The sequence below is a fragment of the Melopsittacus undulatus genome, chromosome 1 (genome assembly GCF_012275295.1).
Source record: "Melopsittacus undulatus isolate bMelUnd1 chromosome 1, bMelUnd1.mat.Z, whole genome shotgun sequence".
Taxonomy (NCBI): Eukaryota; Metazoa; Chordata; class Aves; order Psittaciformes; family Psittaculidae; genus Melopsittacus; species Melopsittacus undulatus.
This window is the reverse complement of record NC_047527.1, coordinates 20,645,788-20,660,648: the sequence shown is the minus strand read 5'-3', so window position 1 is coordinate 20,660,648 and position 14,861 is coordinate 20,645,788. Positions and strand designations below refer to the sequence as shown.

Here is a 14,861-nt window from a genome sequence, read left to right as displayed (position 1 = left end):
GAGAATCAGAGTGAGAAGGAGAAGATGAAGATATGTCACTTAAACAATAGAAAAGGGTGGAATATTTTGTAGATGAGAATCACTCAAAACAAACTCTGGGGCTTTTGATATTAAGGCCAGCACTAGTAGTGTCTCAGCTTCTTCTCCTCAACAAACTTGTTTGGATGGTGCTAGACTACAGTACAGTGATGACTGATGCACTGTTGTAGATCAGGACCATTTATTCTTACCTACTTCATTTCTTCACTCCTTCTTCAAGTAATTATAAGTGTTTATAAGAATGCTTGTGTCCCATTTGCAGATATTCACAAAAGCAGTTTGTTATTTTCAAAGTTAAGCCCAGAGAAGCTAACTAAACCAAGAGATTTCCCTCAAGACAGGCATTTCAAATTTCATGCTCTATGTGGCATATGGGTATCTCTTTTGGAAGCATTTTTTTCTCCCTGAAAATGAGATTTATTTGGAAATTTATTCTGTGGTATATCACCAAATATCATGAAGCCTTACAGTTAGGATAACAATCAATTATGAAATTAACCCTAACCCCCTTCTCCCAAAGCGTTTAACGTAATGGCTGGAACTGCCTTTGCTCCACTAAGGCAAACCTTAAGTATTAAATGGAAAACTTTCCAAAGTAAAACATTTACACTGCCTTAATCCTTATAAAACCCAGGCTCCATGACACTTCTCAAAGAAAATGAATTCCAGAGGTGTGTGTTCATCAAGAAAATATTTTTCTGGTACTCCAATCAACTGAAGATAGGAGCAACCCAGGAGACCATAAATCTTATAATGACATGAAAGCAAGATAAATTAGTCTCTTTGAACTCATGCCCAAGATATGGAAGGCTCTGACTTTTATCCAGTGTACTGAACAGCAGAAATTAATAAACAACCCACTGCATGTATTTGTTCTATTAGCTCCTGTTTCAAAGGATTAAAAGGCTAATCTCAATCTTACTATCATTTGGAGAATGATCTGTCTTCTAGTTAACACATACATTAGCTTTTGTTTCCATCACAGATCACCTGGACATATTGACATCCAACAGAAGTTTGGCAGCCTTTTAAGGTCCAATTCAATCACCTGAAAATAGAGATACTGCAATAAATCTCTTAAGATGTTTTCCAGGTGCCTAAAAATAATCCTAAAATTAAATTCCAAACTTCTGAAGGTAAAAGAGCTGATTTTTACAATGCATAACCACCATGGACTTCAAGATCAGTGTAACTTCTCTGCGTAATGAGCTTTGTGATCAGCCTGCTCACCCAAAGAAGTGTCTGTACAAAGGATTTCATCCAAAGAGGATGATAACTGTGTATTTCACAAAGAGAATGTTATCCCTTTATCTGAGTGTGTTTATTGCAATCATTACTGTGCTGAGCACATTTACATTGTTGGTAATCAGCAGTGGACTGTTGTAGGATTTAATTTCTGCCTTTGCCTTTGTGCTAATTACGTCCTCTCCTGAATTAGTATAATTTGCAGAATAAGGAATATAAGTGTGATCTGCCTGTAAGCACTGAGGAAATCAACTTTCACCTTGGATATGTCATCCTGAGGCATAGAGGACAGATGTCTGGAAACCATTAGTGCATGTTTTTCCAGCTTCTTTTTTTAGCATTTTATGTTCTTAATCACGCATGATAGCTTATTAGTAATTCTTCAGATCACCTTTTGTGTTTGTTTTGTTTTGTTTTTTTTTTTTTGGAAAGGTGACTTAACTTTTGGTGAAAGTGAAGAATAGAAATTTCTTTCATAGCAGATGAAGTATTCAATGCATTGTTTCAAAAATCAATCAAATCTCTGTTCTAGGCCAGCACTTCTTGACCAGTGAGACACATCTCATTGGTGAACCATCCAGAACTGCAAATGAGGCATAAAGCAGGATTCATGTACTGTAATGAGGTGCAAAGAAATATGAATTGATTGTGAGTCAGCTGAAGGTAAAATTGGTTGAAATACGCTACTTTAAACCCCTCATTCTGCCAGATGTGGCATCTAGTGAATACTGAGCCTACTGTATCAATGTGTATTACATGTACTCCTCTGCTTATTCAAGCAGAGTATAACAGCTTTCTGTTCCTGTCAGGTAATGCAGCTGTTCCTTTAGTCAGGGAAATGAAGTCTCAGTTAGACATTTTCTAACTCTGATTGCCTGATGATCCCATCTTAACAGTATTCCTCTAATACTTTAAAAATAATTTTATATTTTATACCACATGTATGAGTTTGCACAAATTTCTCTATTCATACTAAAAGCTGGGTGTACTCACTTCAGTAAACTGTCAGACATTCTGGGGAAAGTGGAGAACTGATTATAAGATCATTCTATGACCCAGAATTTACAGACATTATTTTGTAGAGAAAAACAAATGTATTTTTCCTGTAGGAAGCCCACCAGTCCTGCAGACATGAAACAAAATTATGAATTATTTATGACAAACTAGAATCAGGGTCTTCCAGGTTGAAGAAGTAATTTCTACATTTACTAGACAAATGCATTGTTTTATGTTTGCCAATTGCAATTCTGCCCCAGCAGCTTTTTAGATAAATTATGTTTTAGGTCAGGGCCGTGGGTTAAAATCCCTAGATTTTAGGGCTTCCTTTTTAGTATGGGAGATCTACCATCAGTAGGAATTTTCTTAGGAAACATGCAGATCTATGGATACCTGGATTATATACTGGGAAAATGCATGGGTAGGAAAATGGGAGAGAATATGCATAGCTATATTTTTTTTCCTGACATGGTGTCAGAACACAGCCAAGCCAGGAACTGGAGAGTGTTCTCAGACTCAGCAATAGAAATGCAACTACAGAGCTATATTAATACCTCCTAAATAAGGTACTTAGCCATGCATAAGAGTACTTCATTAAACCTATTTTTGGGCACTCATGCAATTTTTCGTCACATGAATGTTTTTTTATACATGCTTCTCTTTATCAATTATTCAGGAGGAAAAAAGATGGCTTGGCTTCTAACACACACACCTTAGATGTCTATATTTAAGCAGAATGAAGCTGGGTGTCACTGTTAGTAACTTCAAACAATGGTTCAGACAGTATAAATTCAACTTCTGAATTTACCTAAGATCAATAACATCTTCATTTTTATGTGTGGAATTCCTAAGTGAGGAAGACTTAGAAGTTCCCAGATTTGTCAAGTGAGGTAGGAACTAGGCACTGGAGCTTTGCTACGGAACAGACCTAGGCAGTGATGTACTTTAAACTTAGCACTCAGACTTGTTTTTGTGAACATGTCACATAGCATATAATATTATTATCAAAATAGAAAAATCCAAGTGCCTTATTTCGCTTGTGCTGGAAAACCCATCAAACTCAACTGTATATTCCATTGAACATTTTTAAATCTTAAGATGTAACTTGTGCTTTTTTCTCTATTTTTGTGGTGTGCTGTAGTGATAGAAGCTTTTTGTTTCAGTATGCAAGTTGTATGTATTGTGTAATATTCACACAATATTGAGGTTGAGAAGGACAGAGATAAGAGAAATAATTAGAATGATTCTATGAAAATTAAATATTTTGTGTAATTATTTTCAATTATTCTATGCCTTTTCATATTTAAATATTTCTCGTATTGCCTTTCAACTAATGTATTAAAGAGAATTCTGAGGAGAGGTTTGAGGAGCCAAAATCTATATTGAGTTAAGGACATTAACCAATAAGTCAAAGTTATCCATGTTAAAGATAGTTTAAAAATGTTTATACTAGGAGGTATATCTGGTTCTGTGGCACAGCTACTGATTCATTTCAAGAAGTTGTTTTATAGTCTTACCAATCATCATTAATCATGAAAGGCTTTTAAATTGCAATTTTCATATTTTGTTTGTCCAATTTATTGTTTTTTTCCCTTCTATCATACTCATCCTGGAATGTGCAATTTGTATGGTCAGTGCCAGTTTTTTACTGTGTCCATATTAGGCCAAACAGCAGGATTTCCCAAGTGAACATATGGCACATTTCCTAGTATCTGCATATGGAGCAAAATCATACCTATCATTGTGTTATCTGAGGTTTAAAAAATGTAGATTATTTATCGCTCAAACTATAATAAACAAGACATCTAGCATTTCACATCTTCATTTTTCCTTTCATACTCTAAGAATTTAATTAAGCCATAACTAGTCAAAATAAGGTGAAATCTGAGCTTCCAAATATTTTATTTGTAAAATATGTTCTTTCCAGGGTAGTAAATATGCAGGGAAAATCTCATGTTTAACTTGCTTGCTACCTTTCAGAAAATTTTAAAGTCATACTCATTAGTGCATTATGATTTTTTTCTGTCATTTACTTAGAACATGATCAGCCACAGGGAAATGAATTGTTTGGTCTCCTCGCAGAACTTCAGCACAGCTTATTAAGGACAGTTGGTACTTTCCTCCTTAGGAACTCCAAAGCTTTTTTCCCATCCAGTCTTTTAGGCTTATGTAGCCTATACTCTTTGACTTTCTCAGGAATCTAAACATGTCAAGGTTAACTTTGTCTTTCATTAAAAAATAGGCATTTGCTTGCCTTTTTTTCCCTCCTGTGTTGATGACATTAGTTCTGAGAATTTTCAGAGATGAGACTATCCAGATTCCTGTAAAGTTGCAAAATGTAAATTGACAGCTTATTTTGGTATTTTGTCCTGAATGTAAGTAAATTATTCAAAGCATCCTCTTAACTATTTGGAGCTTTGTGGTACTTGCTGGGTCCTTTCATGACTGAGAAACAGTGCACAGACCTCTTCCACTGGCACTAGAGCAGTTCCAATATTTGGAAACCTGCTAGAGGCGTAGTGCTGAACTGTGCTTTTGGGCCTCGATCCAGAGACTGTTGGCATGCAGCATTAACCACTGATTTCACTGGAGTTAGACTAGGAAACAGTGGCTGCTACAGGAAATGGTAGCTCAACAGACTTTGGAACAGCAAAGTTGTAGTACCCTAAAACACAGCATGTAAGAGAATGGCTTGGGGTTCACTCCTCTACCTATCTAACAGTGCAACTGAATGTGTTTACTTAGGTTTAATTTCCAAAAGTAGTTAATAGGTAGCGTACTTACAAGGTTTGTGATAATGAACTATTTTTGTAAAGCTCATTTTAGTGATAAATTATTCTTAATATTTCATTACTTGGTATTACTACTGGTGGAGCAGGAGATAAACTTTGGTAAGTCCATTGTACACAGGATAGCATTAGAGGTAAGTCAAACAGAAACTGAGGAAGGAGGGAGTTAGATACAACAGAGGACAAGTTCCTGTGTGATGTACTCTAGGTTACCCTGCTCTTGCAGGGGGCTGGAGTAGATGATCTTTTGAGGTTCCTTCCAACCCTTGGGATTCTGGGATTCTGTGATTCTGTGAGGCAGGTGGTTCCATGATGACCAGAATCAATGCAGCCTATAATGTTTTCTCATATTTTTCTGTCCTATTTCCACTGTAATGCATAGGAGGACCACAATAAAGCTTTCTTAAGCACCTTTTCCAATTGCTTATGATAATTTTTTCAAACTTAAGATAGCAATGATGTGGCTGTTTACTGGCCATATTCTGACTGTCCTTCTACTGCTACAGTCAGTGGGTAATAGTTCAGTTCTACCCACCCTTCCTCTTTGCACAATATCCTGGGTCTTTCTCCTCCTTTGATGATGCTGATTTTCATGCAGCTTGCTGGAACTTAACTATTTCAATATTTATGCCCCTATGAAATTAACCAGTCTCCTCAAGCATATTAGTCATGGTGATAGATGGTAATATGGACAGAAAAATGGATAAATAGGCTGTCCAGTCTTCTAAGTCTTCTATCCTTGATTTAAAATCTGTAACTTAGGCTAAAAGGAGAGTATGGATTATTATTAAATGTCTGAATGGGAGAAAGATGAAGAGCTATATGAATAGGAATAGAATACCTCAAAAAAGAATGTAAGGAAGCAGGGAAATGTAGAATGTACTGAGATAAAAATGCAAACAAGAAAAAAACTATTTGGTGGTTGAAATTGAAGATGAATTTACATTTCTCTACTTTGTTAGTAGATATTTTCTGTAACAAGGTTCTGCCTCTTAGCTGGAATTTCAGTATCTTCCATTGTAGATCTGTGTCTTGACTACCAGGGAATAAAAACAGTATCACTTTTCTATTCTCAATAAATGTTTAACTCAGTGAATTAAATAGTTCTTTCAATATTTAATTATTTTAGGGGAGAGAGAACAGCTTCAACAGCAAAGGCATATTCCCTTTGGAATAACCACGAGGGTGTTGATGAGGACTTAGTGGGAATATTTGAAGAAGCCGTAAGAGAACGTTGGGACTCAGTTTTCCATGTTCCCAGACACTGTTCCATCTGCCAGACTTCCTGTAATAAAAACAAGTTTTGAATGACTGCTCAGGCGCCAGGTGAAAGAGAGGATTGGTTATTACAATTCCTGGGCAGAGACTGATGCTACCCTGCAGCTTGGATTTAGGTACCTTTATCCTTCTGGGGTTGGGGCTTTATCTGTATCCATCTTTTTATTATTTCCTTTCCTAGATATTAAGGATACTGGCTTCTGTCACTGTTATTCTTAAGTGATTAAATTTACAGTTGTAGGTTTTGCTGTAATTCTTGCTAAACTTCTGTTGTGAAGCTGAACCTTTGAACATTGATGTGATGAAATACAAATGATTATGGGCTTTACCCCAGAAGAAAGTCTGGTTGTACTTCACTTGCAATAGCAAATTGACATGTCTGGTCTTAAATCTAAGTTAGATGTTTAAAATCATGTCCCACCTTGGAGCATCAGTTTGCTAATCTGACCCAAAATAAGTAGTCTTATAAACTGTTATAACACCATCCAGTGTGCAAGGCCACCTGTTGTAAGTTGTTAACTTACCTGTCTAAAAACCATTTATTCAGACGTTTTTTCTTTTCATAATGAGAAAAATTGAATAGCCAAAATTTTTAAATCCTAAATATTTAGCTAAATGCTTTGGTAAGGGCATATTGGAGGGCAATGGTAGCTGCATTACAGATATTTATGTGCTATTAATTACCTAATTTTATTTAGCTTCCAGGTGAAAAAGAGGTTTGACTTTCTGTTAATTTCAAAATGTACACTCCTACTCCCAAACTTCAAGTGACCCATCTCTACTGTTTTCTTCTATGATACCATCAGACTATACTTACGTAATATCCAGTAAATTAGAATGGAATTGAAAATCCCAAATTGTACTTGATAGTATCTTTTATCACAGAAAAGTATTTGCCTTACGAACCATAATATATAGTTTTAATAATCGTACATGACTTTACCTTATTTAAGCTGTAGCTTAATGTGAAATGTCTTTTCTGTGCAGCTGTAGTAAAGAAGTGATGCCTATGAGCAGTGTTTAAGATAGCATATTTGTAAATATTTTCAACTCCCTTTGTAAAATATGCTTACCTTAAGAGCTTTCTAAGTCCTAAAATCAAATTCAGAGAAGTTTGATTTTTTACTTGAGATAAAAACATGTTACAGAAATTGAAAAGTATCAATACATACTTGGGAGGTTTCTTGAAAAACTTCCAAACTACTTGTTGCTGCAGGGGTTTTATTAAAATTCAACTTGGCTGGAGAAATAGGTGTCTGTAAGGAGCTCGGTATACCCTAGTTTAATGAACCCAATGATGCTTTTCTCAGGCTTGTCTTTTCATTTTGATATAGGCTGTCAGCCATGTCAAGTAATTGCTAAGACTATCTGTACTTGGTTTTCTCATTCTGTGCAATTTGGGTTCATGTCTATGAAATCCTTCATAAAAAAGAAGGCTTTGCATATAGGACCTCTTTTTCTTCCAATACAGATACTGGAATATGTAGAGTGAGAGACTTGAAGGAGAGAAAAGGAGATCTAAAGTGTAAGGAAGTTAAATATGAAATTAGGAAAAAAACCCCCACCTCCTGTGTTTTCCAAAATTCTTATATGAGGTTTTTAATCTGGGAATGTTGAGGGTATAATTTCCTAAATCTTAAAAATGATACTAAATCACCGTGCCCCTCATCACAGGAAATTTTTTAACATAAAAAATGCTGAGACATTTACATTTAAAGATCAGTAACAGGGTTGACATGAGGTAACTAGTCCCCGTACTGCTCTGTTCTCAATGCATATTAGTGTACAAGAAATGATACTATGTGTGGTTCCACAGGCTTTTGATTGTCAGTTCTATTCTGGTTCTGGAAGGATGGATACATCCGTTGCTACAGCCTGCTCTGCTCATGCTCCTTCATTCCACCTCCTCCAGCCTCTTCTTGCTAGGCCTCTTTGTTTTCTTGACATTTCTAGCTCAAACCATTATGTTCTGGAAAAGGTGGAAGTACCTAAGAATGAGCTTAATATTAGTAGGTCTGTATTAAGGCGTCAATGCAATAATATAGGCAACATAGTAAATACGGCAAGGAATTGTTTATTGACTAAAGGGTCTCTTGGACAGCTGTAGAAGGGTCAGGAAAGAAAGGAAATCCTGTTTCTTTTCCTGTACCATTTCTTTTTTTTTTACAACCCCCCCATGTTTCTAACAGTAAGTTCATCTTTATGAAAATTGCAGATATCCAGTGTATTTGCACGACCCCCTGTCATTACAGGTGAATTTTCTGCTGTAACAACTATGGAGTATTTGCCTTTGAAAGTACCCTTTTAGAATAGAATCATAGAATAGTTAGGGTTGGAAAAGACCTTAAGTTCATCTAGTTCCAACCCCCCTGCCATGGGCAGGGACACCTCACACTAAACCATGTCACCCAAGGCTTTATCCAACCTGGCCTTGAACACTGCCAGGGATGGAGCATTCACAATTTCCCTGGGCAACCCATTCCAGTGCCTCACCACCCTAACAGGAAAGAATTTCTTCTTTATATCCCATCTAAACTTCCCCTGTTTAAGTTTCAACCCATTATCCCTTGTCCTATCACTACAGTCCCTAATGAAGAGTCCCTCACCAGCATCCCTGTATGCCCCCTTCAAATACTGGAAGGCTGCTATGAGGTTTCCATGCAGCCTTCTCTTCTCCAGACTGAACAGCCCCAACTTTCTCAGCCTGTCTTCATATGGGAGGTACTCCAGACCCCTGATGATCCTTGTGGCCCTCCTCTGGGCTTGTGGACTTGTTCCAACAGTTCCATGTCCTTTTTATGTTGAGGACACCAGAACTGCACACAATACTCCAAGTGAGTTTTATTTTTGTCTTTTCCTTATTAACAGTTTTACTTGCATGAGTGTCTGCAGAGTACTCTCAATTCCTTACTCCAGAATTAAATGAAAAAAAAAAATAGAAGTATACATTTTGTCAGCAGTTTTAAACTTTGGTTTTAAATATCTGAAAATGAAGACATAGAAAGGTGAATATCAAATGTCCATACATTGATTGCAACTTCAAAAGCATTTTGGCTATGATGACCATTCGTGAGACACACAGCAAAATGGTGATATGCTTGAAATATATGTCAAAATATTAGTCTTGTACCTTTTCCGTGGTTACCATTGTCTCTGAACTGTTTAGTGGTGTGTAACAGACCAATAATTATTTGAATAACTTGAATTATTTGTAACAGGATAATTCTTTTTCTCGCAGCAGATTAAAAATTGTTGTCTTTTGATGCAATGAATGTCAAGGCAAATTTTTGTATGTTACAAACATGAAATCTCTGTAATGTAAGCAGGGTGGTTGCCAAGTACTAAGTTTTCTTTTTATTATAGCAAGATAGCCATAAAGACTCATTAGCTCCTAATCCAGGATCTCAACAACTACTTTTTGCCATATATATAGCCTGGTACTTTCAACCACAAATTGTAATGCATTCCTCAAATACAAATATTTCTGTAATGCACATTATGCAGTAGGCATAAACCAGGTATTAAAAACTATTTTGTGCAGTACTTTGTAGGTTTCCACATAAGTTCTGGGAACAGTTTTATTAGCTCATATTTTCTCCATTATGTTTTTGGAAATACATAACATGGGTGTTGGTGGGGAGTCTTTACATCTCTTTTAAAGGGGAAAATTTTGTTCTGAGTTGTAGCTGCCATCCTTCTGGCCAAAAAAGCCTGGATTGATACTGCTTTCTTTGCACATCCATACAACACTTTAATTAGCTGGAAGCTTGCTTACTCCCATATCTTCTGGGATTAAAATCACTTTCAATGGAAGAGCTTTAATAATATACTTCATTTTATGTTGGCTTATTTGGAGATTTTGTAATTAGTGCTAAGATGTTAAAAACTGTGGGTAGGAAATGAGATATTCTAAGGAAAATCCTTTTAATTGATATTTTTCAGTTTGACGATGATAGAGTATGTTCTGTAATGTTGCATGATGTCATCCTCTAGCACGAGCATTAAAAGAGGAAAAATACGTTTTTTAGTCAGGGGTATTTATTTTCTGTATGTTTAATGGTATTTGCCATGCATGTTATGCTGCAGAAACTCAATGTGTTCCATTAGTTGACCGATTCTACTTGCTCTTTGACTTCCTATACTGTCATGTGTACTGGAGGTGTAGGCTTCTAAGACAGTGGGTTTTGCTGGAAGTAGAGAGGTATGGAGCACTGAAATAAAAGCTTGATTTTGCTCGGTTCCATCATGGCTGATTCTGTGCAATGAACTTTTAAAATATGCTGAAGGCTTCTTATTTTGAAATGTGCATATATAATGCAACCATTCCTTTTAGTAATTGTTCAGGTTTGCATGGTAAATCATTGCCTTGATGCTGTATGTACAGTACCTGACAGATTAGTTGTGTATGGATTGTATACTGTTTGCTTCAGTCATGAATTGATGATACATTTAAATGTTTGCATTGAGAAAACCTGTTATCTCATGTGAGATACAGTATAGCTTTTCAGACGTGAGAGAAAAGGTCTATTGTTACAGTCTCAGTGCTTCATGTTGTTCATTATATGAAGAATATTTTGAGAGTGTCTTTCTGTCCTGTAGAGCTGCCTTTGCATTAAGAAGAAAAAAAAAAAAAAGACCTACATACACAGCCACCGGTATTAGTCATTTTTCCAGGGGAGGGAAGGAGGAGGGGAGATGCAGAAATCCTCCTCCTTTTAGACAGTAGTAACAGTATGAGGATGCCTTGTCCTCATTTTTTTACTTCTGAGATTTTATTGCTGGCAGCCAGATGTGTTGAAACTCCTGACGACAGCATCTATTCACTGCGTGTTTTTAATAGGCTTAGAGAAATATGAGTAGAGTACATGAAAGCAGCTCAGCTTCACACTTTAGCTGGGAATGCCCAAAAAGCTTGCTGCTGTTTAGAATTCTTTCTACAGTCAGGAGAAAGCCGCACGGGAACTAAATCTTCTACGACTGAATTAGAAGAATAATGACTGTACAATTAACTATCAGGCACTGCACATTTAAGCACAGTTTTTACAGAGACCAGGAGAAATATGGAACTTGATTGGCATGTTTGCATTTGATGGTGTGTGCAAAATAGATGACTTTTAAGACAGGTGGTGAAGAAAAATAGAAAGGAAGGAAAGAGAGAAAATGCAATTTGAGACACTGCGCCAGGTCTGCAATTCTGTTTTATCTCATTTTCATGGGGTTTTTTCATCCCCTCCAAATATTTTACAAAATGATCTTTTTGGACAAACATTGAACAACACTAGGTGAGTAGAAATGAAACATTTTGCTTTACCTTTTCTATGCTGATAATTATCTATTTGCATGTTTTTCAGTGGGGTACTTTTATAATTGCACTCAGATATTAGTATTTTTACGGTAGCAGTGAGTCGCTTCTGTTGGTGCTTTTATGTTTTATGTAAGGGTTACATGAGAACTCAATCTGCAGAAATAAAGGCAGCAAAGATTGAATAAAATATTTAAGATGGTTCTGTATCTTTCAAATACATTAGCTACCATTAGAAGCTAGCACTATTAACTGTAATGCTTAAAGCATATTAAATATTCATAAACAAATTTGTCTAAGAAAATGATTTCTCTGTGGACGTGGCAGTGAAAGGATTAAATGCTCAAAGATCTGTCTGTTTAACTGTATCTAATTTGGTGGGAGCTGTAAATAAGTACTCTTGCATGCCTTTTGCGAAATAGGCAGGAAGCAGTTTCTCATTTTTAGAAGACTTAGATTTTGTGTGTGATGCTTTTTAATAATCTTTTTAACTGTCCAAATTATAGCTGATCAGTGTGGATGCTTTGCAGCAGGTCAGTCAGCTCTATAGGCTGTCCTTTTATAAATAGCTGATGTTTTGTGGGAATTAGAAATGATAGGAAGAAGTTGTTTATTGATGTGAATTGGTTATTAAATTGGTTTCTTAGAATATTTTTGAGGGGGTAAACTGTATTAATAGTGCCTCCCTTTTGTGGCATTATTCAGTAAACATACTATAATACTGATGTTTGGAACTTTTTTGTACTGCTATTAAATATTAACAGTAAAAATTATGAAGAATTTTATCCAGAAGTGTGTGAGTGCAGATCAGGGAGAAAAATGAATCCTGTAGTTTTTATAAAGATAGTGCGCTGATGGAAACATTCTGGAAAAAGGGTGGAAGTTGTATTGCAGAGACTATGTCTAGCACTTTAATCTCTGTATCTGAGAGAGAAATCCTTTGAAAATTGGATATTATTCTTTAAATAGAGCAATATTTGCACTCAGTACTTAGAAAACTGTTACCATTTTATTTCCCAGAATATTGCTGTAAGGATTCCCTCCCTTATTGCTGGTGTTTCCTTTATAAATATTTTAATATTTATTTAATGTTACTGTTTTCAAGTTTTGAAATCCATCTTGGGTATGGATTTCTAATTAAGCATGCAAAATTATGGAGGTAGCTTTGGTAATCATCATCACTTTAATAAATTAAGAGTTTTTTAGACACATAGGAATCTGTAGTCCATGAGATTTTTTTCTCACATCCCTTTGGAGTATTGTGAAATCTTTGAAGCTCTACAAAATGGAGCAATAATTTATGTATTATCAACTGTGATTGTGAAAGAGTGCCTGTTTCCAAGTGCATAGTTTCAGGCCTGCAGCAACCAACAAAGCCCTTAGCAACTGTTCTAATCAGCTACAAACCAAGTTCTGATTCTCTGGATCTGTTTTTACAGATCAAAATGCATGCTTTTTGTTAGGGGCTTTTTTTTTTTGTTATTTTTTTTTTACACATACATGTGCATGATGCTTTTAGTTGTGTATTTTGCTTGTAAATCTCTTGCAAAATCTGGAGCCTTATGTCTATGGTATCAGTTTCACATCACAAGGCATCAGAGAATTATTTTATTCCATTTGCTGTGCCTGAGGTTTAGAATTATATTTATTCTGGAAGACTGGCAAGCAAGAAAGCACTGTTAGGAAACCTAGCTTCCTACCTAGTATGGACTGCCTGACTTAGGGTGAGAATATTTCTCTATTTATAAGGAGTAATGTAATTTTCTAGGTACCAGTTTTGGCCTCTATAAAACATCGTGTAGTTTTTTAACAGTATGCAGCAGTAATCATGAGAGGCTAAGTCATGTATTCTGTCTTCTGAAGTTAAAGTTAGTTGAAAGTTATTTAAGGTTATTGAGTAAGAAGATTAAATCTTTTGAATAAGTACCAGTATTTTAAATTTTATCCTGATAAAAGGGCTTTGAGGAAGCCATCTATTGAACAGTCACTAAAAAATCTTGCAGACATTTATTTCAGAGACTAGTCCTTTTTGTTGTCTTACTGATTAAAAAAAATAATATTTTTTGGTAATTAAATCAATCCTAGTGTCTGTTTTAGGTAGATTTTTCACTTAAAGCTTTGCACAGTTAATGTAATGCTCTAGCTAAAAACTAATAGTTCATGCAGTAAGAGTTAATATTTCAGAACTGTGATAAGGAAAGCAAAAATACTTCTAGCATATAAAAGATTCTACTTTGATGAGGTATAGCATGGTTTGTCTCTTCAGACTTTGAAGTTAAATATTTTTCAGACTAAAAAGAGATGACCCTTTTTAAGGTTTTCTTTCTGGTTTTACATCTCAAAAGTAAAAGTCAGATTCCAGAAAGATAAGGGCTGACATTAAGCATAGGATGGTTAACTGCTGCTTACACAAAGTAATAAGGTGAAGAAAACAGGTTAATGCATACTAATAGCATACCAGAAAATGCAATATAAAACAGTCATAAGGAAGAAGATATTATGCATATAACTGTAACTGAAAATAGATTCATATTAATTTTCACAGTGTTCTTTGAATTCTTCAGTTCTTCTAGAAGTTTAGACATTCTGTGATTTTGTTGCAGGAAAGCCAGTTATCTCAGCATTTGCATTCTTATATTTTACCAGACATTAATAGAAAAATATATTAAACTGGGTTTTGTAATTTCCCATAGAAACCTTACATGAGTTGGATTTTTATTTGCGTATATTTTGTGTTGCAGTAGCTGATATGAGAGCACACATATGATATTAAAATCCTCATGGGTTATATTGATTTTACCATTTAAATGGGTTTAATTATCCTCTGCTAACAGCTTTTGTTGGAGGAATATTGCAATTTAGTTCTCCTTTGCCAGCTACACAGCAATGCTTTGCTGTAAGATAATGCTGGGAGTGTAAACTGATAGCTGCTTTCTGGACATTCCTCCTGGTCCTGCACATCTCTGTCTGACACTATCCACTCCATCCAGTTGAAGCAGTAAGAGCTACTACTTCACCTCAAAACCGTGTGTCACCTATGTTGGGGACTGTTATTTCCTGTGTAATAGGTTCCTTTTTATTGAAAAAGGGTTAGAATTACCTCATGTCAGAAGGTCACAAGAATTGTTTTTCATTCTTAGCATTTGGCAAATAGCTAACTTGTGGAATAAATTCTTCAAGTTTCTGGAAAAGAAAGTATGGAAAAAAAAACA

At 35.6% G+C, this 14,861-nt stretch overlaps 1 protein-coding gene across 21 annotated transcripts in view; it reads left to right on the top strand.

Moving 5' to 3' along the window:
• The window catches only part of RIMS2 (regulating synaptic membrane exocytosis 2), a 443,898-nt gene that overhangs the window by 127,248 nt on the left and 301,789 nt on the right, over positions 1-14,861 (top strand). For 2 of the 21 annotated variants that reach the window (XM_034066427.1, XM_034066474.1), the window contains exon 1: positions 11,508-11,629. The exons of the other annotated variants lie outside the window; for them this stretch is intronic. In XM_034066427.1, the coding sequence (XP_033922318.1) occupies positions 11,508-11,629 (122 nt within the window). Of the gene's footprint in view, positions 1-11,507; positions 11,630-14,861 lie in introns of those variants that run through there. 21 annotated transcript variants of the gene reach the window in all.